This window comes from Crinia signifera, chromosome 5 (genome assembly GCF_055691185.1).
Source record: "Crinia signifera chromosome 5, ASM5569118v1, whole genome shotgun sequence".
Classification (NCBI taxonomy): Eukaryota; Metazoa; Chordata; class Amphibia; order Anura; family Myobatrachidae; genus Crinia; species Crinia signifera.
In genome coordinates, this window is record NC_139221.1 from 274,701,783 (window position 1) to 274,728,065 (window position 26,283).

General features: G+C 42.0%; 1 protein-coding gene across 5 annotated transcripts in view; it reads right to left on the reverse strand.

Annotated features, from left to right (window-relative positions):
• DPP6 (dipeptidyl peptidase like 6) overlaps nt 1–26,283 on the reverse strand; it is a 1,240,611-nt gene that overhangs the window by 347,970 nt on the left and 866,358 nt on the right. For all 5 annotated transcript variants that reach the window (XM_083189040.1, XM_083189042.1, XM_083189039.1 and 2 more), the window contains one exon: nt 26,033–26,147. In XM_083189040.1, the coding sequence (XP_083045166.1) occupies nt 26,033–26,147 (115 nt within the window). The remainder of the gene's footprint in view (nt 1–26,032; nt 26,148–26,283) is intronic.

Consider the following 26,283-nt stretch of genomic DNA (forward strand, 5'->3'; position numbering starts at 1 on the left):
TCACAATTTTTAGCAAGGTAGGGGAAAACAAGAAGTTGCAGTAGATTGGGTTCCAAGCTGCACTGAAAATGCTTGTATCAGAGCCAAACGTGTGCCCTCGCTATAGGTTGTACAAAGTTGTTCCCTGTACTTTAAATCTAAATGAAAGGAAGGATTAGGATTATCAGTGTTCTATTATCAGCAATTAAATAACCACCATTTGAATATTTATAAAGGAATGAGAATTCCAGCCAAAATGTAAAAAGTTTTGGGTGCAGTTACTGTAACTACAGTCAGAGGTGTCCCTGGGTGTGGTCACACCAAATGCACACTCTGCATTACCACCCCCATTTTTCTGCATGACTGAGGCAGTGCTGTCTGAAAGGGGTGTGGCTTAATATAAAGGGTGTGGCCTCTGGTGGATCTCCATCCCATCACTCTGGGGGCATTTCCTGCATCCAAGGAGATGCTCACTGCCCTCAGGTGATGGAGCTGAGTGTAGTGCCGCCTCTCCAGGAGAATATCACACTGAAGCACCCAGCTCCTGTTACTGCATAAGAGCATTGGTTTCATCCCTTCTGAGGGTTGACCGGGTGTAGGCCACACCCCCCTGCACCAGCCCTGTGATGCCACTGGCCACGGAGAAACTGACTTGTCAGTATGACATCTTGGAGCTATAGGAATTATAAAGTATAAATACTATCTAGTCATGTCTGTTCTGCCCCTGAATGAACAAGTCATTGTACCACACAGTATTGAAAGACTCTGCAAACAGCACTGTATAAATACTTCAGTACTGTAGTATACATATTAAAAATACAATTACATTTTAGTCATTTAAATCTAAGAGTAAAACTTTACAGTAAAATAAGTTTATTATATGAATTTCGATGGAAGCGATCACAAAGTGACACGTTGTAAACAAATTAGAACATAAAGAAAAAAATGTGGTTACAGTTTAACAAAAAAAATATTTATTTAAAAGGAAAATGCATACTTCATTATTAGAAACGAATCAAACTTCTATTTAAAAGATTTTTAATCATTTGTAAACATTCACCAGTTTTCCGATAGAACACTTAAAAAAATTGCTTCTAATTTTGACATTTATTTCCTTCAGTTGTTTTGTAATCATTATAATATGTGTTCTCAGAATTGCAGCTGTGAGTGCAGAACAGCTTAATTAAAGATACATGTCCAATAAAACCATATTATTTCACTTCTATAAATATGTTTTGTTTAAAAACCCTATTAATAAAACTGCTCTCATGAGAAATTAATGTTATCATTTATTAAACCGCAGATCCACAGCAAAATGCAGAAAATATAGAAGTAGAACTATTCCACACAAAAAGAGTGAATCAAATGTTATAAATAACAGGACCATCTGATTAGCTAAATTTTACATCATGCTAACATATAAATAAGGTTCAAGCACTGAAGAGTACAAACGGCAAAATGCATAAGCAGTTTGGCAATACTTAAGGAAAATAAACAGCTTGATCCAGATGGCATACAACACAGGGGTTGAGAGGAGTTTGGCTTCATCAGGGGTAAGCCACCAGAAGTAGGACTCAAACATGATCACATAGTTAAAGCTTAGAAAAATAAGTAAAGTATAAGTAGCCAAGTAAAAATATTGCAACAGCAAACATTATCTGGCTGGTGTAAAAAGGTCTACAGTTAAGAAATAAAAATAAGGCTCGTTAACTCTTTGAGTGCCAATGAGTGCAAGATACCTGGTAAAAATGGCCGTGTCGTTTACAGCGACTGTTCTTTTAGTATAAATAAATACAAATACAGCCAAGTCAAGAAATTTAAGTTTAGTTAAATATTGCACCTAAAAAAAAAAAATTGCTGTGAGTGGCAGGGACATTTTTAGAGGATATTTTTAGGGTCTTTCACAGCCGTGTTGTCACCCAGAGGGTTAATATTGGTTGTATGGAAAATAGAGCAGTTGCTTTATTAGTACAATCATATCAACCAGGACATCATAATGAAGAGTGGTAATGTGGGACAGAGAACACATTCAGAAGGGATGAGCAAAATTCTTTGCTGGAATTTTGCACCTTTCTCCAGAGCAATTTGAACTTAAGTGTCTCGCTTGGATTCCTACCATGATTTTTTTCTGGTTGGACTTGGTCTCTCTGCTTGGGCTTCTCCATTATTATAACAACACTACAGTGCAGAATAAATTGACTGTTCTAGTACTATTTTTTCACATTATTCATTCTGCAAAATGCACAATGCAGAGTTTTACAAATATAAGGTAGAATGATCTCTGGGCCGAAAAGAAAACCAAAATCCAAACTAGAAGATTGTATTTTCAAGAAATTTGAACCTCTGCAAAAGTGTTGGCTTTCATGGGAAATAAATTTTGAAAAAAATTTCGGTCACAACTGAGCTAATCTCTAGCCACACATGTTGACTTTTCTGAACATCTCTCCTGGAGAAGAGTTGCAGTGGGCCACTAAAGTCCATGTGCTTTGTGTTATTACATCCCATTTAGCATCACAACATATGGCTGGATTCAGACCCATTTTCTTGGCTGCAAATTCGAAAGGCCCCACAAGGGCAGAAACGCGTTGGATCGCACTACACAGCATCATCCTACAAGCCTCCAAGTCTCCTCCCATCCGGGAGTCGAGCCCACCCTGCTCCACCAACCAGCTCACACTTCCGATTACGCGATCCCCGCAGAACCCGGAAGTGCGGCTGTTTGCTGTAGAAGCGGCGTGGATCGACAGCCGGCGTCCTCCCCTGAAGCAGACGCCGGTACAGTCTCCAAGCCGTGGACAACGCCGAGGACCCTCCAGACGGGAGAAGATTAAGCGGGTATCAGGTACGTGCACGGTGCACCGCCGGAGGTGCTTGGGACGCCAGCCTTCGACGACACCCTGTCACCTTCCTTGACCCAGGACTGTACTCCCCCCGTTGTGGGCATCCAGCGTTTTCACTCCTGCAAATTCAGTCCGGGACTATCTGGGCACCGCCCAACCCAGTATCACCGCACTGTTCTTCCCCGACCCCCCTACTTGCCCCCACCCATCATCACCCCCCCTCCTCACCCAGACTGTGCATTTCCATACAGGTGACTGTGCCACCAGCACGCTGTGTCCTTTAGCCCTGCCCCGGCTATCAACAGCTGCTGCAACACAGACCACAACAGTGCAGTCATTTTTGTACTCCGCTCTAATAAATATTATTGCATTTTTAACATTGGCTCACAGACTTGTCTGTTACAACACGTTCACAGTACCCACATATCACACCATATTTACGTTAGTGCCTGAGCGCTGGTCACCAAGCATTAGATCCCATTTAGCATCACAACATATGGCTGGATTCAGACCCATTTTCTTGGCTGCAAATTCGAAGCCTGAGTGATTGTCAAACGATCGCGCATGCTCATGTTACACAGTGTGCATACGCAAGTCGTCCATCTAAACCCACCCAGCAAAGGGTAACCTTCAGTGGCTGTTAGTGGGCATATGGGGGTGTTAATGCAGAGTTTTCTGGGAGTGCCTCAGAAAACGCAGGCATTCCACGACCGTTGGGAGGGAGGGCTGCTGACGTCAGTAGCGGCCTCCATCTCACCACAGCCTTCGCAGCGCCAAGTTGGTCTAGCTGCGCTTACGCGCAGAGAACAAATGTGTTCACAGCTGTGCACAGGGGCAGGGGTGATTGGCGTTTACCTGCACGCTGGACTCTGAACACTTGCAGCGCAGAAATCAGGTCTGAATCAGGCCCATAACCTGCAAATCACAGGTCTTCAAGAGGGGATGGGTAAAAATCAAGTAGAATTGCTTCATATTGACCCCACCTCCTCCCCACAGACCCACAATCCCTGGCATAATATTCCTTATTTTGCCAGTTTATAAAGTTGGCAAAATGTGGGAAGGCCAACCACTCTTCTGGGGAGACTATATGAAAACTGAGAGTCATCTGACCATTTTTGGAGAATAGGTAAAGTTGGGTACTAATATCTGGGCTCCCGTTTTTCTTATGAGACCGCGTCCGCTCGCCACGCTTCGGGCACGGTGGCTCGATGCGCTCGCCACACTATATAAAATCAACTCCATGCGTAGTTGGATAGTAGGGGTATGAAAAAATGGGGTGCATTTAACATGGGAGCCCAGATAATACATAAGTACCTAAAGTTGTTTCCCACATCAACACTCTGCGCCACAACAGCTTTATTTTCTAGAATGTAATTTAATGTACTGTATAATGTAATTTGCCAAATTTCAGGACTTAGCTAAAGAGAATGAGATGCCAATAGCCTTACTCTATTACCTTTCAAACATTTTTTTCAGTAAATTCCTTGTCACATGTTCTACTTAATATTTCATGTTGATATTATTCAATGCATAGTGATAAGACCACTCATGTGGTTATAAGACCACTCATTCCTTTTTTATTCCGTTCTCCATGAAAGTCTAGTCACTAGGTGGCGCTATTATGGCTGAGTCAGATGTTAGCCTAAACTCGGACTAATCTAGTGATGTTTAGCAAACTGCACATGTATTAAGTTATGCCAGCAGATGCATACACACCTTGATGTTGCTATCAAACTCTCTGAAATGGCTGTTTCTGGGTGTGAACTAAGCTACCTGACAAAGAAAGGCAGTGTTGGGGCCATGTAGCCCATAGCCTTTGCTATTGTGGGTCAGGCGTATACGATCAGGATGACAATTTCCGGTGGGTCTTTTGCATCCAGAATGGGATAGTTGTAAATGTTAAAACTAATAAAGTGATGTGTCTGTGAGGGTGGTATGATACATATGCATGAAGCCTGAGCTGGGTCCAACTTAGAATCAGGTCCATTGCATTGAAGTTATTTACACTGACTGTAAAGAAAGTTCCATCACTTATAAAGTTCCATCACTTATACCACGTGTTCCATCACTTATACCAGGTGTTCCATCACTTATACCAGGTGTTCCATCACTTATACCAGGTGTTCCATCACTTATACCAGGTGTTCCATCACTTATACCAGGTGTGTCCAAACTGTGGCCCTCCAGCTGTTGTGAAACTACGCATCCCAGCATACCATACCATAGTTTTAGCATTTCCCTAATAGCAAAACTGTAGCAAGGCATGATGGGACTTGTAGTTTCACAACTACTGTAGTTTGGCCATGCCTGACTTATACCAACAACTCTGTAAAGACTCTTTGCTAAAGGGCTACATAGTGAATTTTCCATTCATCTGGTAAACACTACCTGCTGACTGGAAGGTCCCTGCATAATAACAATTAACAACTATTTATCCATATTGGATACCTTTAAAATGAATGCTGATTATTGTGGGTATGGACAATTCATAGAGTTCAGAGAATACATTATATGCAGTGTATATCTTTTTATCATACATTATTGTTTATTGCAATTGTGTAATATTGCTAATAAATTGTTGTATTTACCTTTACCTCTGTTATTATTCTTTCTACTGTTTGTTTCCACCATGTAACTATGGTATCCGGACTATTTGTAGACAACAAGTAGATAGACAGCCATTAGGTCGACACCATTAGTTCGACAACTCAATAGGTCGACATGCTTTTAGGTCAACATACCATTAGGTCGACATGTCATTAGGTCGACATACCATTAGGTCGACATGCCATTAGATCGACATGTCATTAGGTCGACATGTCATTAGGTCGACACTGCCATTAGGTCGACAGTGTCCAGGTCCACAGTCAAAAGGTCGACATGGTTTTTTTCACTGTTTTTTGAGCCGACATGTGCCGACAGGCGGTATTTCATGCCCTACTATCCACTAATGCGTGGTGGGAGAATAAAATAGTGTGCTGAGCGCAGCGAGGCACCGTGCCCGAAGCATTGCGAGCGAAGCGAGCGATGCGAGGGGCTGCGGTTCACTTCAAACTGTGTCCATGTCGACTGTGTCGACATTTCGGCCAAAAAAACTGTGAAAAAACCATGTCGACATTTTGACTGTCGACCTAGACACTGTCGACCTAATGGCAGTGTCGACCTAATGACACGTCGACCTAATGTCATGTCGACCTAATGACATGTCGACCTAATGGTATGTCGACCTAATGGTATGTCGACCTAAAAGCATGTCGACCTATTGAGTTGTCGAACTAATGGTGTCGACCTAATGGCTGTCTATCTACTTGTTGTCTACAAATGGTCCCACATCCGTAACTATGGTATAATTTCACTTTAAATCTTTTACTTTAAACCACCTTTTGTCTATCACTGTGCCGCAATTAACAGATTTCATGAAAAGGGACCAACCACAAAGATCAATTTTAGTCATTTATGCTCATATATTTTGACAAGAAAAGCCCATTAATTGCACAAGAAACCTAAAGGGAAGTAGTTAGTGGAATCTGGGAGAGCATCATTTAATAACTGTGAATTGTAAATGTAAGAGCACAAAATATCCTAAAGGGTAGCTACTGTAGGTTTATAAGATTAAAAAGGGAAATGATAAAACTCTGTTTAAAAATATGCCACAAGTGACAAAACAAATCTCAAAAAAAGAATTAATTACAAAGACATAATAAGCAGAACAAGTTTTAGATTATTTATTTAGTAAACATATAGACATAGCCATTTAGATTGACTGGATACTTTGCCCATTTGTGTATGCACAAATATAAACCTGCATGGTTAAATGTAAATGTAGAAATTGGCGTGAGCTGTTGTTGCAGAGAGGTGGAAAGTTAGTATTTCTGCCGGTTAGAGGAAGCTTGTATGATTTCAATGTCAATGAGCTTGGGGTAATAGAGGAGAGCAAGAAGGTAATGAGATTGTGATCAGAGAGAAGAAAGGGAGTGTTAGTAAAATCAGAGACTGATCATAGACTGGTGAAAACAAGATCAAGGCAGTAGCCTTCCTCGTGAGTAGAGGAATCAGACCACTGGGAGAGGCCGAGAGAGGAGGTTAGAGAGAGGAGTTTGGAAGCATGCAGAGATTGTGGACTGTCAATAGCGATGTTGAAGTCACCCAGGATGATGGGATAAGAAATGGGGGAGCCAGGCAGAGAAATCTTCCAGAAATTTAGGTTTGAGAAGCCCAGGTGGGCGATAGATAGCAGCAACACGCAGACAGAAAGGGGAAAAAATACTTATAGAGTGAACTTCGAATTATGTAAATGTGAGTGAAAGAACTGGTGGTAGAACTAAGTGAAGGATTGTGACAGTAATATACCTACCCCACCTCCTTAACAGTTACCAGGCCTGGAGGTGTGAGTGAAGTGGAAACCACCATGTGACAGTGCTGCAGGCGAGGCCGTGTCTGACTGTGTGAGCCAGGTTTGTATAATAGCCAGCAGGTTGAAGATGTCAGAGATGAAAAGGTCATGGATGGATGTTAGTTTGTTGCAAACAGAGCGTGCGTTCAACAGGGCACATTTAAGTTGCTTGGTGCAAGATGGGAGGCATGTGATATTTATGAGGTTAGCAGAATTTCTATATGGCTTGGAACCAGCTAAATCTGAGGACAGGTAGTTGGGGCCTGGATTTGGTGAAATGTCACCAGCTAATAAGATTAGAAGGGAGAGATAGATATAGGTGGATGTTTGTGTTTTTTTTATATTGGTGGCCGGATAGGATGTGAAAGTACAACTCAGATTCTCCTCAGAAATAAAACATTTATCAAAGAAGCGTTTAATTTATTTGTGATTCTGGCCACCTCACATTAATTACAATTGACAAAAGATTAGATATCTTTTAACAGAAGAGAATTCAAGTCGGTTAAATCCAACATTTTAAAACACAGACAGTGCATTGATTCGGCGCTTAGAGCCAACGTTAGTTAGGATTTCCATGCCTCAGTTACAATGTCTAATCAAGAACATGAAATTGTGCCACGAATGCAAATATGATGCTTGGAGCACTCGTTACTATTCCAAAATTGAAAGCACTGGGGACAGAGGGAGGGCTGGGGGCTTGATGAGCACATAACCTGTTCCCAGGGCTCTTGGAAACTTTATATTTCATAGATGTCTATTTTATAACATGAGCCATTTCCCTTTTATGCTGATATGTGTCCAATAAAAATCTGTTTATTAAGCCGCAAGAACTAATAAAATGTTTGCAAAAGCTCCATAAACAGCCATGTCTGCCAGCGGAAACGACATAACATCAGGATACAGATGGGAAGTGAGGAAATTACATGTTTAATATCACTTCCCATTAATTGTCATTGTATCGCTCAAGCTCCTCATTCTCAGGTAAAAGCAATAAGGAAGAACAGGGAGGAATGAACACTATGGGAAACCTCATTTGCATTTGTTCCTCTCTTTAAAATAATAACACGTGTGACACATTACGCAGCTGTTGTGCTTTTAGGGAAACAAATTATTCATCTACTATTTTTTTTTTTATGTTCCGTATTTTCTGCCCAACAAATAGGGAAAGTCGGAGAGAAAGTTCAACTAAGAAAGTGTAGGGGATCTTTCTAATTAGGGGATAAGGATACATTTGTGGGTTTATATCTGTAATGTAATCAGAAGGTTTGACAGGCTCTGTTCCCCTCAGGGAAAAAATAGTATCTTTTGTGCAGACACAGATTGGGTCGGGAAATAAAAACTCAGAGGAATGTGATGGAATTGTGATGGTAAATATAAAATAATATGGATCTTGAAAGAGAAGTAATAACATTCTAGCTAACAGGAATCTATTGCCAGCATAGTGCCGTTTAGGGAATAGCTGTAAACTTCCTTTGACCATAGTGAACAGGCACGCACACGCGCACACACACACACACACACACACACATAGAGCATTGCAGTGGGTACAGCTGTCTATGAGATACAAAATTCTACTATACAGTATATTGATAATTAAAGTAATGCCAGGAGTGGATACCCTTTCCCTAAATTCATGACCATATTCCAGTCCACCTGACATTCCCATTTTCCCATGTATAAGGTAACACTTGTGAAAAGACTGCACTGTGGGAGTTTTCAGGGTAATGGCAGAGAACCTATTCATAGGGGGGGGTATTAAATCTAGGGTCATGACTGTCGGGCTGGCCTGACAGCTGTGACCCTGTCCCGTTCTCGACCGGCTCGACTTGAAATCGCCAAGAAGGGGCAGGTTTGATTGACCTGCGATATCACATGAAGTCACACCTTCTTGCAGTCCTGTCTGGCCATAAGGGAGCCCATATTTGTAGATCTGCATATCTTTTGCGTATTCTGTAGTAAAAAGGCTCCTCTCACTCCACTTAAACCATCAGATACACATATTTTATGTGTGTTTTCTGTAGGAGAGACAGCCGTCATGCACATGCTATAAATACAAGGCTATAGTGTAAGCAAGTCGTCATTATTGCACACAGCCCCACTTGATAAAGTCAGCAATTTGCAGGTATTGACAGCACAGTTTGTAGCTGATCCCAGGCGAGCTGCATACTGTACATTGTGGAATGGAATGACCTTGCCTTTATTCACCGGATGACTGACTGCACACACTCACTCTCTCTAGTATCTGAGTTTTAAATAGATTCACTCTTAAGGAACGATCAGCATTGAAATTGAATTCTAAAGAAAACCAGCATTCTAATCAAATGCTGAACAACAACAACACTTGAAAAATTGTCAGTTTATCAAATCCATAAAAAAGTATACAAGAATTTAGCTTATATTAACCATTTGAATGGCAACATCTCTGATAGAGATGTGCAAAATATCTGCTAAAAATGCCAGCATCACTCACATGTGTTATATAAATTCAAATAAAAAATGTTGTGTCAAAAAAAGATTATATTTCGTATATAACATACAGGACATTGGGCCTTATTTTGGTTCATTCTTTCTGACAAAATCCTTCTTAGATGGGCAAAACCATGTGCACTGCAGGTGGGGCAGATGTAACATGTGTAGAGAGAATTAGATTTGGGTGGGGTTTTACTTCAAAGTGAGATCTATATTGCAGTGTAAAAATAAAGCAGTCAGTATTTTCCCTGCACAGAAACAAAATTACTCACCCAAACCTAATTCTCTCTGCACATGTTACATCTGCCCCCCCTGCAGTGCACATGGTTTTATCCATCTAAGAAGGATTTTGTCAGAAAGAATGAACCAAAATAAGGCCCATTATGATGAATAAAAATGTTTGTTTGGGCAATTTTCTCACCTATTTTGACAAATTCACTTGGCACTCAAAGGGTTAAAAAACAATCCATGTGTCTGCAGGCTGATGAAGTGGTAGTGGGAACAGATAGCATTCTCTTTTAACCAAACAATCCCTTCTCCATTGTCATATCTTCAGAAGAAAATCAGAATATTTGAATTTCAACATGATTGATACAACAGACACAAGGATGTTTGTTCTACTAAAGTAACACAGGACAGATTATAGCAGGATCCAATTTTGATGGAAGATACTGTAGGTTAGGGGGTTTCATTTAAAAAAGATGATGCATGAATATTGTATATAAAAAAATAATGATAATAAACAAGCCTGTGATTTATCAAAGCTTTGTCCCCATTGACAGTGAAAAAAATATATATAAGAATCTTGTTTTCATGCTATACAGTACCTTGGTATAATCTTGGTGTCAGAGAAATACAATTCGTTTTGTAGATTACAATCTAAATGTGAAACATATTAAATGTTATCTCAGAAACTGGGGGCAGTCTGTGTTCGCTGATGGCTGTCGGGACGTGTATTAGAGCTGTCCGTCTCAGAACAGGATATTGTTTATATACTTTATCAGGTTTCAACATCAGCTTCATTATTAAAAAAAAAATGAAACAAACAAATTATCCGGAAAATTAAGTTGTTTTTTATTTTTTTTAAATTGATTATTAAAAAGTGAAAACGGGTTAAACAATTACCTTGGTTATACTCCAGAGCCATCCAAAGCTTCACAACTTTTTCAAATAATAGGCCCACCAGATCAAAGATTTTAGAGACACTTATCCAGAAAGACCCAGGAATTACAGCTAACAAAAAAAACTGAAACTTAGGGGGAAATTGAATAGGATGAGAGATTTAGAAAGTGAGAGATTTGGTAAGAAATTTTTAAAGCGGCAATCATTTACACTGCAAAACTAGTTTGATTTTGAAGTTTAAATGATTGCCGCTTTAAAAAAAACCTGGAGGTTTCTTACCAAATCTCTCACTTTCTGAATCTCTCATCCTATGAATTTTCCTCCATGAACATTAGCAGAAATCTGAAGAAAAGTGAGTACTGTAAGTTTGTGTCTGCCTGCCATAGAGATGCAAGAGGCCCCAGTAATTCTGTTCACAGTCTGAATTTACCGTATGTCCAGAATATGTACAATACACTTTACAATAGGATCCAGAGTTTGCCCCCACATAACTGCTATCAGCTATCTCTAAATTTTGTGGCAATAGAAGGTAGGGTGCTTAAAAAAATTAAATAGAAGGTTTTATGTGAGCAGCACATTCAGTTCGTAACAAAGGGCCTGATTTACACGATCGTAGTTGCATTCACTTTTTTCTTTTTGGAGGAGGAGACTTCAGACAACTTTGTAAGAAGTTTTTGAGAAAACAAACTGTAATCTGTCACCAAAATTTGCAAAGGCGTGCAGTCACTATGCCAGCAATGAGCATGTTTATATGTACAATGTTGACAGCAGAAGGTCAACATGCTTAAAATGACAAGATCAGCAAGGTCAACAAGTGCAAAAAGTCAATGCTGACATATGTCAATGTTAATACAATGACCATTATTATGTCGACATGACATTGTGATTGTATATCTAGTATGCCAAAACCTCAGATGCATGGGGGGGCTTAAGGCATATATTATAGCCTGGTAGTAAATTTTAACCATCAGATCTCTGCATTTGAGCATGGGATGAGGGTAAATATTAATACTCACCATCCTTCTGCGGGTGACTATTATATTACAATACTACTGTTTCATTATGCCAATCTTCAAAGTGGCATGATATGTATCTACAGTAGCACTTAATAGTCATTTCAGATTCTCTGTCCTCCAAATGATTTGGCATTTTAGTATAGTCTTCAATAAGATCCATCCATGAGATATCATTATTATTATTATTATTATTATTATTATTATTATTATTATTATTATTATTATTAATAATCTTGCTCTTACCCAAGATGGACAAAAGGCTCTATCTAAAACTGAATACACACAATAAGATTATCTTTCTAATCTGGCTGGCTGGATCAAAATTCTGGTAATGTCTGGGAACAAATTACAATCAACCATTTGCTCCCAACAGCTGGAAAGTGGACAAAAACTGTAATTTGCATATATTGATTTAGCCAATTTGTCTGAATGACCATTTTTGTCTGTTTTCCATGTTTGGGAGCAAACTGTCAATTGTCATTTGCTCTCAGAAATTACCAGATTTCTATTTCGACCTGTCAGATTGGAAACATAATCTTATAGTGTGTATCCAGCTATAGATCTGGTTACTACGTAACTGTAAATTGTGCAGTCCCTGACCTTAACTGACGCTTATGCTTGAGTATTCTCTTTGCTGAACTCCTGCTACCTGTACCTATTACTCATAACATATAAAAAATGACCAATATTTGCTGAATAGCTTCTTTACCCGCCCAACATCCTTATTGGACAGATTCTCCAGGTGCAAAAACCCCAACCTATATATGAATTAGCTTCAGGATCATTCAAATCGATGTATATCTAGTACATATTTGCCTTTCCTCCTGGAAGTGGCAGGAAACTTCCTGATTTTCAGGGCAGCCCCCCCGCAGCCTGAAAGATTAGGTGGCTCTCTCACATCCTGCCCAGTTCATAGACAAGTGGGATTGATAGTGTGACAATACCCAGGAATTGTGGGGCCAAAGAAAGGGGACAGAGCTAAATGAGTGGAAGTAAGTCATTTAGCTCCTCCCTTCACCTCAGATGCATATTTTGGGGGTATTTTCCTCTGTTGTGGTGGGGCCTCATGGCAAAACTACTCTGTTCTGCCCTCCAAAGAGGTCCGCAGTGTCTCCTCTCCGTTCTTATTCCAGGAAAGCAGACTAAAAAAGCAGGTGAGTATGATTTAGTCATAACAGACCATTCATCATATTACGGTTTGGAACCACTGCAGAGTACAGTACCTGTCCATTATACACAGTGTAAGCAGCCAGGAGCTGGCAGCAGGCACCCTTATAAGCCCTTCACCTGGCTCTGCGTAAAAAATACAGTTATAAACATGACAAATGTTTTCACTGTAAAATAATTATTTTAATTACTAAGATAGATTTCCATCATATTGCAACTTTTCAGATGCTTGTCAGATAAAAGCTTAAACTCTATAAAAAATGTCCGACTTGGATAGTAAAATAATAAATTTATGAAACATTTACCAACTGAATTGGTCTTTTTTTTTATTCATTTCTGCCTCATTTGCTCCTCATTTAATAGGTGATAAATATGTAAGCCCTATTACCTCCACTGGTAAGAAGCCAATTGTGTAACACCATCCTCACAATGAAAAGAGTCTTGTATTTCCCATTAGTCAGGATGGCGACAAGTAGAAAGGAAAGGCAGTTTGCAGTTGTTAAGCCTATATTCCTGGGAGACACATATCTGTCTTGGAAACAGGATGCTGTTCTTTTTGAAGAGAAAAGACACACATTGTGATGTGGAAGAATTGCTCTAGGTGGATGAAGAAGCTGTCTCGTAGGAGGCTGAGAGCAGTGTGGGATATAGTATGTATGATTGTCTTACCAAAACTGCATTACAAGATAAGTGCCAAACTGCAGTAATAGAATAAGCTGAAATACTGCAGTAATAGTAAAAGTACATAAAGTAAAGTAGTATAAATGCCTTAAGAAGAACTTAATTATAGACAATTGCCATCATTTTTTTATTTTATTTTTTTGCTTAACATAAAAACTGTTGAATATTGCTAGCAATTTTGTTTCTTTAGCTGCAGGACTTACTATTAAAAACTCAAACCACCTACAATGTGTTGGAGATTCACAAAAATACATGCATCTACTGTAATTGTCAATTGAATGGTAGTACACTACCATTCTGGGACAGATTAAAGGAGGGGTGACAGAGGCCACTGTCCTGGGGCCCATACACATTAGGGGCCTCCACAAACTGCTGTTTCAAGCAGAGTAGTCCTCCTCAGGTGGCTCAACTGTGCATTTAAAGCAGCTGTCCAGGAGCTCCTCCATCAAGAGTCAGTCTTACAGGATAGTGAAGTGAAATCCCATGTGATACTGACCATGAGCCACCTGCATCTGCTGCTCCGGCCTGCTGTTTTTTGCCAGTCTTGATGTCCAAGTAATGTATGTAAATTTTTTTAAATGGTTGTGCACATAGGGAGGAGGTGCTCAGAAATGTTAGAAAACAGTTTTAATAGTGGGGCACCAACACCTTTGTTGCATCTGGGCCCTACCAGCATTAAAACCGGCCTTGCTAACACTACTGGGTCACAACTAACGGTATAGAATTTGAGGCTACTAATGAGCAACCAAATTAGTTTGTTAGAGATCACAAGAATTGTTTTCAAAGCACCTGCCTTCGCAATGGAGCAAAGTTGATTTGCTCATTTGATTTTTTTTATCCTCCTCACCAATCACTTTACAGATTGAGGGCCACCACGTTTTTTAAGAAGTAGTCCTCTTAGTTTACGCATTGAATAAAGATTGGGATCACCAAAGGATGGACCTATTTACATTTAAATATCAAAAAATATAAAGTATATATTCTCCTAATTGTGGATTTTAAAAAATATCCTATTTCAATACAGAAAATATTTCCATTGATTATTTTCTGCTACCACTATTAAATAGTGTAGGCTTTTGAGATTTGCAGTAATCATAAAACAAACTCCAGCCAGCGGAGACAACCACCAGCAACAGCCAGGGTTAAGCCTTTTCTCATAAATATACCCATTAAAAGGATAATTTAGATGAAAAAATATATAATTTTGTATTCTTCTTTTAGTATTTTTAATTTAAAACAAAGAAATTCAGATCAACATTACTTTGCAGTGGTTAAATGCTATGGGTGGGCTATATACAAAACAAAGTGATATAAGATAAGACCCCTATTTGGCGCTCTGCTGCCCCTGGTTCGAACTATCCCGTGGTTATCACCCAACAACCAAAACACAATAACAATAAAATACAAAAGTGGGATTTCCAAACTGTCTGAGGCGCAACTGATCCAGATGGTGTTCGGACCGTCAGTGTTTTCAATCTATTTCTCCACGTATACAAGTCCTCTCCGTGTGTGTGTTTTTGGAAAGTAAACCAGAGAGAAACCACCGATTAGATTAGGTTCAGAAGCGTAAACAAATTCACCAATGGGGCAAAGTAGAAAAATAAGGGTGAGCGTACCCCTACTCACAATGTGATTGGCACTGTATGTGCACGTAGCGTGTACTTTCTCCGCTAGGATCCTCTTTCTCTATTTTCTCTCTTTGCTCCAAGTGGTGTATAAATCATAGAAGAAGAAATGAACAATAATGTGTAAATCCGTTTACTCTTGAGTATTTGTGAAAAGTTGGTAAAACAAGCAATTTTTGTGGGCGCACCTCACTCACCCGATCTCAGGGGGAGGTACGTATATAAAGGTATCTTTTACAGTGTAGCCAAACTTGCAACAAAATACAGTGGTGAGAAAATGGGCGTACCCCACTCACGGTAAATGTAGATTGGGTATATGCCAATAGCAGGTTCTTTGTGTCTGCTTAATTAGTGTGATGATCAGGAATTTTTCTCCGAAGTGCAGATATACAAAATAAATAAACATAAACAATGTGTAGTCTCGTCCTGACCAGTGTGCATATATATAAGTGTTCTACCAGAGAACTATAAAGATGGTGTGCACAAATCGTACCAGGACTCACTCTTAAAGGATTTTCATAATGTGTATAAGGGTTTCTTTGTGTGGGATTTATTTATAGAAGATTTCTTCACCAGAACCAAAGTGGAAAGAGTTTTCTTTACCCAGAGGCAACAGAAACTGTGAATAATGATGGCGTACCGGACTTACGAGATGGTAAGTCTTTACACTCCCATAGCGTTTTCTTTTTGGGCCTGTATTTTCAATCTTACTGAGGAGGCCTCATCCAATTATACTGGGTGTGTAACTGGATGAGGCCTCCTCAGTAAGATTGAGAATACAGGCCCAAAAAGAAAACACTATGGGAGTGTAAAGACTTACCAACTCGTAAGTCCGGTACGCCATCATTATTCACAGTTTCTGTTGCCTCTGGGTAAAGAAAACTCTTTCCACTTTGGTTCTGGTTAAGGAATCTTCTATAAATAAATCCCACACAAAGAAACCCTTATACACATTATGAAAATCCTTTAAGAGTGAGTCCTGGTACGATTTGTGCACACCATCTTTATAGTTCTCTGGTAGAACACTTATATATATGCACACTGGTCAGGACGAGACTACACATTGTTTATGTTTATTTATTTTGTATATCTGCACTTCGGAGAAAAATTCCTGATCATCACACTAAATAAGGAGACACAAAGAACCTGCTACGGGCATATACCCAATCTACATTTACCGTGAGTGGGGTACGCCCATTTTTTCACCACTGTATTTTGTTGCAAGTTTGGCTACACTGTAAAAGATACCTTTATATACGTACCTCCCCCTGAGATCGGGTGAGTAAGGTGCACCCACAAAAATTGCTTGTTTTACCAACTTTTCACAAATACTCAAGAGTAAACGGATTTACACATTATTGTTCATTTCTTCTTCTATGATTTATACACCACTTGGAGCAAAGAGAGAAAATAGAGAAAAAGGATCCTAGCGGAGAAAGTACACGCTACGTGCACATACAGTGCCAATCACATTGTGAGTAGGGGTACGCTCACCCTTATTTTTCTACTTTGCGCCATTGGTGAATTTGTTTACGCTTCTGAACCTAATCTAATCGGTGGTTTCTCTCTGGTTTACTTTCCAAAAACACACACACGGAGAGGACTTGTATACGTGGAGAAATAGATTGAAAACACTGACGGTCCGAACACCATCTGGATCAGTTGCGCCTCAGACAGTTTGGAAATCCCACTTTTGTATTTTATTGCTATGGGTGGGCTAATGGGAGACGCATAGTTAATGCTTAAATCAGGCATTCCCAACCTTGGTCCTTAACCCCTTCAGTGGCAATCCCGAGAATTTTCCGGGCTGTGCCTCAGTGACCAGTCTGGCAAGCCCGGAAAATTCTCAGGATTGCCACTGTTTAGAGCCGGACAGCGCTGCTGAGTTCAATCACTGAACTCAGGCAGCTTCGGCGCTGCCTGGCTCCCTTCCCTCCCCTCCGCCACGCCTCCTCCTCCCCCATCCTCTCCGGGTTTGCTATTGAAGCCCCCGGCGCCGGCTTATGACAAGCCGGCTGCCGGGGACAGGGATGGGGTGCGGGTGCGCTGGTTCGGTCAGCCGCAGATTGACAGTTCAGCGGCGCTGCCCGGACCCAGAGAGGCAGTGGTGGGTTTTTTAAGGGAGCGCTCCCCATAAAACACTCACCCAGTGGGGAGCGCTCCCCCCCCAAAAAAAACACCACTGAAGGTGTTAAGGCACACTTATGGTGTGTACACACTGTGGGAGCACCGTGCGATGCGATCCCGACACAATGAGATCGCATCGGGATCGCGCTGCACAGCATGCATACGATCTGCATACAAACTTGGCTATGTTATGCAGATCTGCACTATATAGTCAATGCAGCCAAGACTTTCTGCTTGCGATACGTGAACGCGCATCGGGATCGCAATGGTTAAAAACCCCATGCGATCTCGATGAGATTTTGACTATATAGTTAATATCTCATGCTGATCGTACCCATGTGTACAAACCATAACAGTGCAGGTTTTAGTGATATCCAAGCAGCAGCACAGGTGTTTAAATCAAAACAGCTGAAGTATTAATTAAGTCACTTTAAGTCACTTTAGCATGGATATCACTAAAACCTGGACCGTTAGTGTGCCTTGGTTGGAAATATCTTGGCTCTAGAACTTGAATTGAGAACAATCAACTCACATACAATCACAATTTGTGTGGATCAGTTTCAATTTCCACCATGCCAAAGGAAAAGATTTGCAGGCTACCTGAGTTTGACCGTACAATAGCGGGAAATGTTTTGTACTGATCAAAGTGTTGTTTTTGAGCATGACCTTATTTATCCCATTCATCCCTTTTTTTTCTCTACTAGGGAATATTGAGAGATTTAGGCAAATGCAAATCGGATAAAGGCAAATGTACAGACACAGTCTAGCAGTAAGGGAGCAGGGAAGGCAAAATGATAAATTCCTAATGTTGCCTTGTACTTCACATCTCAATTGACCCTTACTGTCTTCGATTTTAATAGCTCAGCTGCTCTGTATAATAGCTGAGGCTGGCTTGCCAAACGCTTAAAATGTGATTAAATGTGTAAAAGGACGGTGATCCTATCTGGGTCAGGATTTGTTACTTAACATGCAATTTCTGCTGTTTTTTCAACCAGAGATAATGTGTTTTAATAACCAACCTTCTAAATCTAGTTAATATGCTGTAAGAAGTAATATTCTGCCCACTTCTATGTTGTATATTTGTGTAGGGGCTTTGCTATGGGATGGTCACGATACTGTTCCCCATCAGTTACTTAATGCAGTTCTAAATAAAGTATAAACTGTTGGAGTCAATATATTTTTTTAATGAACAATATCACCTTCAAATAATATTTGACATAACATGGTTCTCGTCCAAAAAAAATAGAAAATTACTGTCATTTGCTATAGAACAAACGTTTTCTGCAGATCTCCATCAGTTCCCCAATACTGATTTTCCCCTGACTGGACAGAATAGAAGCTCTGGCAAGTCACTCATGCCGTTGAGATGTTCTGATTCAAGTATGAAAAGAAAATTGGCCTACTTAGACAGGCGCACGTCAGAAAGAGTCACCTGCTTTCATGTCCCTGGCGTCTTTGGAATACAAGAGGAACCTTGTAACATTATTTTTTTGTTGATAGTTGTTAGAGCAGTGATAGGCAGTGGGATAAATGGTGCTGTATTAGGCTGCCCACTAAAATTCCAATGAACTGCCCATTACTTTTAATATCAGTAGTAAATTTAATTAATAATGTGAATCACAGAAACGCCTTTTTTTGTAATAACATATAAGTAGGTCTTTTAAAAAGCATTACAAGCAAACCAATTGGGAATGAGCTGGGGGCTTCAAGTGAAATCTTGTTGCTACGTATAGGGCCCAGGGCAACCGATTGCCTTTCACTGTATTAGGGTCATCTTAATACTGTATATACTCAATTCAAGTAATTACTGATGTTCTTGATGTATTTTTCCCTTTGAATGCTGTAAACCTATTGATTTTTAAAGTGAACTTGAATCTGTGGAAATTAGTCGGAAAGGCTAAACTCACAAATACATCAACACTTTCCCAGAATAAGTGGATATTGGTTTGATGGTACCTACAGATGTGTCCTCATCCATCTAGCAACAATATGCCACATAGCAGGAGATGCCTGGTGCTAAAAAGCTGCTGAGGCCTATGCAACTGCACTTGCATTGATCATCTTTAATTGCCAAAATTGTCTCTTAGTCACAACACAACACACCAGGAGACTATGTTGATTGATCTGATATACAGCACTTGTATATCTGTATGTGACAGTCTAATGCACAATGGAACCTGACATGGAAAAAAAAAGGGATTTTTGTAAGAACTTACCGTTCGAATCCCTTTCTCTGATATGGTCCTGGTGACACAGCTCAACACTGGGATGTAGGAGGGTCTGAAGGAGCCAGGCACCTATCCTAAAGCTTTAGAGGGTAGGCTCCTCCCCTACTGCATCCCGGACTCTTCAGTTCAATCTTTCAAAGCCACTGGAATACATTAACTCAGTACAAACGCCTGCACATATTATCTGCACATTTTTCAAAAATAACTTTTAACCATATAACATGAAACATCATGAACCTGGCATACTTACTGAGCGTAAGGGAGGGATCGCTGTGTCACCAGGACCATATCAGAGAAAGGGATTCGAACGGTAAATTCTTACAAAAATCCCTTTTTCTCTTTCAATGGTCCTGGTGACACAGCTCAACACTGGGACGTTCCAGAGCCGGTCCATTGGGTGGGTACGCTCAGGTCTGCAGCTCTCATTACTGCTCGCCCGAATGATGCGTCCTCCGACGCGAACTCATGGAACCTATAGAATTTGGTAAAGGTATGAACAGATGACCAAGTGGCAGCCCTGCAAACCTGCTCAGCTGTTGCCCCATGTCGAACCGCCCAAGAGGTGGCAACCGACCTGGTGGTATGTGCATTAATCCTGGCCGGTACAGGCCTACCAACTTTAGTATATGCAAATGCTATAACAGAGCGCAACCACCGAGCAATGGTCTGCTTAGAAGCAGGCCAACCAATTTTGTGTATGTCATACAAAACTAGCAAAGTATCAGTCTTTCTGACACTCTTAGCTCTGTCCACATAAATGCGCAAGGCACGCACAACATCCAAATTTTTCAATTTGTCCCTTTTCCTCGAACCCTCTGGGGGTTGGAACACAGGCAGAACTATCTCCTGATTTAGATGGAAAGCAGAGACTACTTTCGGTAAAAATTGGGGTACCGTCCGAAGGACAGCCCTATCCTCGTGAAATATAAGGAAGGGAGACTTGCATGATAATGCTCCCAACTCCGATACTCTCTTTGCTGACGCCACTGCCAACAAAAATACCAGTTTCCACGTAAGGAATTTAAGGTCAGCCGACCTTAATGGTTCAAAAGGCGCCTTTTGAAGGCACTCCAACACCAGAGATAAATCCCATGGTGCTACTGGTTGTTTGTAGGGAGGTTTCAACCGAGACACCCCCTGCAGGAAGGTCTGTACTTCCGGTAATAATGCAATCCTTCTTTGGAAGTAAATAGACAAGGCCGAGATCTGTACTTTTAGTGATTGAAGGCATAACCCGGAGGAAAAACCATCCTGCAAAAATTCCAACATTTTTGCCAATTTAAAGCGTGATGTGTGCGACTTCTGTCTTTCACACCATCGAATATAGGTCTTCCAGACCCTATAATAATTCGCTGAAGACACTGACTTTCTGGCTTTTATCATTGTGTTAACCACCGCCTCTGAGAATCCTTTATTCCTCAAAATGGCGGTTTCAACAGCCAGGCCGTCAAAATTAATCAAGCTGAATCCAGATGGTTGAACGGTCCTTGTTTTAGCAGGTCTGACCTCAGAGGTAGACGCCACGAGTCCACAGACAATCTCTGAAGCCTCGAGTACCAGGACCTCCATGGCCAATCTGGAGCAACTAAGATCACTGTGCTTGTCTGGGCCTGTATCTTTTTCAACACCCTTGCCAGCATTGGAAATGGTGGAAAGACATAAAGGAGATTCCCCTCCCAGGGGATAGTCATGGCATCCACTGCTTCTGCCAGTGGGTCCCTCGTTCTGGCATAAAACCTGGGTACCTGATGGTTAAACCTGGATGCCATCAGGTCCACATCCGGGGTTCCCCACCTCCGTGTAATCTGGTGAAACACCTGTGAGTTCAGGCTCCATTCCCCTTCCATCAGCTCCTCCCTGCTCAGGAAGTCGGCTTCTATATTCTCCACTCCTGGTATGAATATAGCTGATAATGCTGGAACATTCTGTTCCGCCCACAAGAGGATTCTGGACACCTCCCACATAGCCAGTTTGCTGCGTGTGCCTCACTGGTGTTTCAGATACGCCACAGCTGTGGCGTTGTCGGTCTGAATCCTTAAAGGGAGCCTCTGTAACCTGTCTCCCGCCAGAGAAATCACTTTCCACACAGCTCTCAGCTCCAAGATGTTGATCGGTAAGGCAGATTCTTCTGGAGTCCACAAGCCCTGCAGACGCAAGTCCAAGACTACTGCCCCCCAGCCCCTGAGACTGGCGTTGGTAGTGACTACCAGCCAGCTCCAGGACTGCAGGGACCGACCCCACTGAAGTGAGTCCACCTCTGTCCACCATTTCAGGGAGGATCGAGTTTCCGAAGACAGCACTATCTGTTCTGACTTCATGGTCTGCGTGTTTCCTGACCAAGTTGTCAAAATGTTCCACTGGAACACCCAAACTGCAACGTCTCGAAAGACGCCACCATCTTCCCCAGAAACTTGAGACACCTCCATACTGATGTGCTCCGAGAGTCAAGAATCTCCTGGACCAAGGCAGCCAGATCCCTGGCCTTTGCCTCTGGTAAAAATACCCGATGTAAGTGGGTATCCAGAACCACTCCCAGGAATTGGAGTCTCTGTGACGGCACCAACTGAGACTTTTGCAAGTTTAAAAGCCAGCCGTGAGCCTGTAAAAAACTGATGGCTTCTGCCAAATGACTCTGCAACATGTCTGCTGACTCCGCTTTGAACAGCAGGTCGTCCAAATATGGTATCACCGTGATTCCCCTCAGCCGAAGCACAGCCGCCATTACAGACATTATTTTGGTGAATACCCTTGGCGCTGTGGACAGTCCAAAGGGCAACGCCTGGAATTGCAAGTGTAGGTTTCCTATCGCAAACCTTAACAGAGCCTGATGTTCTGGGTGTATGGGTACATGAAGGTACGCGTCCTGGACATCCATGGACGCCAAAAATTCTCCCTGGTCCAGGCTTAGTAGCACTGACCGTAGAGACTCCATTTTGAAATGGTCTACCCACAAATGGACATTCAGTGACTTTACATTCAGAATTGGTCTGAAAGACCTGTCTGGTTTGGGCACCAGAAACAAAGTGGAATAAAAGCCTCTTTTCCACTCCGCTCTGGGAACCGGGATAACCACCCCCTTCTCTAACAGAGAGTGAGCCGCTCCCAAGAGGGCTGTACGGGGCCGAGCCTCCTTTGGTAGTGGTGTGGGAATAAATCTTCTCGGAGGAAGACCTTTGAAGGGAATTCTGTAACCCTGGGCTATAATGTCTAATACCCAGGAATCCTGGTCTAGCAATGCCCATGCGTCCCTGAACTGTGACAGACGCCCCCCTACCCTGACCACAGCCGGGCAGATCCCCTGGCAGTCATGCGGAGGGTTTGTCCTCTCCTTTGGTGTTAGGTTTCTTATGAAAGGAACCAAATTTTGACTTTGGGGCTTTTCCCCTGGAGGACTGAAACTTTCCCCTAAATGACTGTCCTCGAAAAGGACACACCTCCTCTAGGGGAGGGCCGAAAGGACGGCCTGAAAGCAGAGAATCTAGATGTCTGTTTGGCTGCTGGGGCAGGCAGGAAGGTGCTTTTGCCACCTGTGGCCTGCTTAATAATCTCTTCCAGCTCAGAGCCAAATAACAGCTTTCCCTTAAAAGCTAATGCTTCTAAGGACTTCTTAGACTCATTATCTGCCTCCCAAGCCTTAAGCCAGAGCACTCTCCTGGCATTGACCGACACTGTGGAAACTCTAGCAGCCATTTTGAGAGCTTCCTCCTCAGCCTCCAGCACATACGGTACTCTGCTGCTGCTTTCAGCTTTTCCGCAAGTAACAGCACACAAGGGTCAGCGTGTAAAATAGTGCACAAATCATTAGCCCACACAATCATGGCCTTAGAGACCCAGGCTGAAGCAATCAGGGGACAAAGTGTGTATCCCACCCCTTCAAATATTGCTTTGAGGTTACCCTCCAGCTTTTTGTCTACGGGGCCTTTAAAAGCTGCCCCTCCTTGTACCGGTAACACCGTAGCTTTTGACAAACGTGCCACAGAAGCATCAACCACTGGAACTTTCTCCCAGAGATCCGCATGAGACTCAGGCATGGGGTACAGACATAAGAATCTCTTAGGCATCAGAAGCCTCTTATCGGGGGTTTTCCAAGCCCCTTCCAATAAATCCTGTAAACCTTCATCTGACGGAAAAGTAACAGCTTCCTTACGCTGCCGTTTAAAAACACCTTTTGCAGGAGTTTTATCTTCCACAGACAAATTTAATGCCTGCTTAACAGCAGTAATCAAATCATCCACCCCTGCGGCTGAGGAATCCTCAGAATCATCACCCTGCTCCCAGGGAATGTCTGCATATGCTCCCTCCTCATCATCAACCATTAAAGGCACCGAGTAAGACCTTTTAGGGATCCCCACAGCATCAATTTTGTCTAGCAATTCACTAAACCTGTTGATCCCCTTTGCAGTATCCTGCATCACCTGTAGAAAAGCAGGATCTGCCTGGGTTAGAGGCAAGGAGCCGGAGGACTGCTGAGATGATGACATAGGTCTCTGAGAATCTACCAAGACATCACTCTTTCTGTCCAGCAATTGCATTAAAGCATTAACTGACCTGCCCAGGGCACTGGCCCACGCTGGTTCTAATTGCTCTACCCTCTGGGGTTCACTCCCCATGGGCTTCACAGCAGCACAAGCAATACACAAGCCCCCCTTGGCCATCTGCTCAGGGATAAATTTCAGTGTACAAACACTGCAAGCGCTCAATGTATCTGGGGCTCCCTCCCCCAAAACCACAGACTGATGCACAGACATGATGTTCACAATTAACACAGTCACAGCGCAAATGTACAGGCGTTCACACTAAGCCAATGTACTCAGTCACTTAGCTGTCTGTAGTCTTCAGATAGGGAAAGCGATGCCCAGGAAATCCAATCACTCTGTCAGGATCTGTCAGCCAGCTCAGCTCCGCTGCAAGCGTTCCGAATGGCACCAAAACAGAGTGAGAAAAGAGACCAAGTTCCTGCTGCTGCGGGGTCCGTGACTTTTGGCGCCAACTACCCCCAGACAGCCGCTCCCTTAGTAGGATCTCCTAGTTCCAGTATCTCCCCCTCAGCTGGGGACCACTTGGAACATGCCTGTAACACACTGCTGTCTTCTCATATAGGAGCTCAGTGTGTAAGCTCCGCAGAAAATGGCCGCCGCCATCACGGAGCGCCTGTCCCCCATGATCCCCACCTAGCGTGAAGCCGGTTTCAGAGCGCTCCGGAGCCCAGGCAGCTTCTTAATAGAAGCTGTAAGCGCTGCACAGGGAGGCCAGACAGTGTCTCCACTGTGCACAGCGAGCTGACAGGACGTGCTTCTGTCAGCTCCTGCTGCGCTAGCAGTGTGAGGATTCACTACCTAGAATCCTCACACTGTGCCTACCTAGCTAGAGTGAAAAGTTAATAAAACAATAAAAAACCCTAACTACTCTAATTCTTCGGCTACTCCCGCAGCCCTTTAGAATAGCACCCACTCCAGTGGGCACCTAACACGAACTGAAGAGTCCGGGATGCAGTAGGGGAGGAGCCTACCCTCTAAAGCTTTAGGATAGGTGCCTGGCTCCTTCGGACCCTCCTACATCCCAGTGTTGAGCTGTGTCACCAGGACCATTGAAAGAGAAAGTCATGGTCACTGCGTCATAGCACTAGTGTTCATTCTAGCACCCGCCAACTTTGAAAACCCATGCAGTTCCTCTTCCCTGGCTGGGGTGTCGCTGTCTGCTGTAGTGATTCTAGCACTGTGTGGTCTGTATATCAAACAGTGATAAGCAAACCAGACCTGTGCTAGAAACACCACAGCAGACAGCGACACCCCAGGCAGGGAAGAGTCAGAAACAGTCACATAAAGATATATAAATGTCACCTATAGGCACTGCCTTCGACTGCATCCTAGTTGCTCTGCATTGCAACTAAAATGGTTGGCATAGACGAATTGGGGGCATGGCCTTTTTTGCTGTGCCTCACTGTCAGATTTAAACTTGGGAAATGAGTGTCTCTAATTGGGGACATTTTTTTTTGCTGTGATTACTAAATTTTATTGGACACTAGGACCTATTAATAATATTAATTTAGATTTAAACGTCAAGTTGTCCAAATACATTTAGCATGTACATATGTCTGGAGCAAAGAGGAGTCAATCAACATCATCATCATCATCCTCTCCCAAGCTTGCACATACTGTACTGTAGTTAAGCCAAACATTTTTCCATCCACTAAGAAAAGTATTAAATAACATGTACATTTTTAAACAAGATGTCTATTTACCTTTCATCAGTAGAAGTTTGTCAATTGCTGATTCATTTCCCATTGAACTTTATACATATTATGGTAACTACATTAAATATTATGTAATTGTAAGAGACTCAATCTTTCTTCCCTTCAAAATGAAAAATAAATAACATATGGTACCTGGAGTCAGCAATATAACAGACGTGACGATCATGGAGCAGATGACAAGGATAACGAGAAGTGCAATTGCTATTCCTTTCCAGTTCCGCTGAGGAGGGTTGCTCCCCACCAACTCCTGTAATTAATACAACAGAAAAGCAAAGTTATTATTACGGAAAAACTGTTAGTAACAATGTCTTTGTTCTTGGCAAGTGCTAGATTATTCACAGTAAATCGTTACATGCAGCATCTTATAAAGACTAGACCAGGTC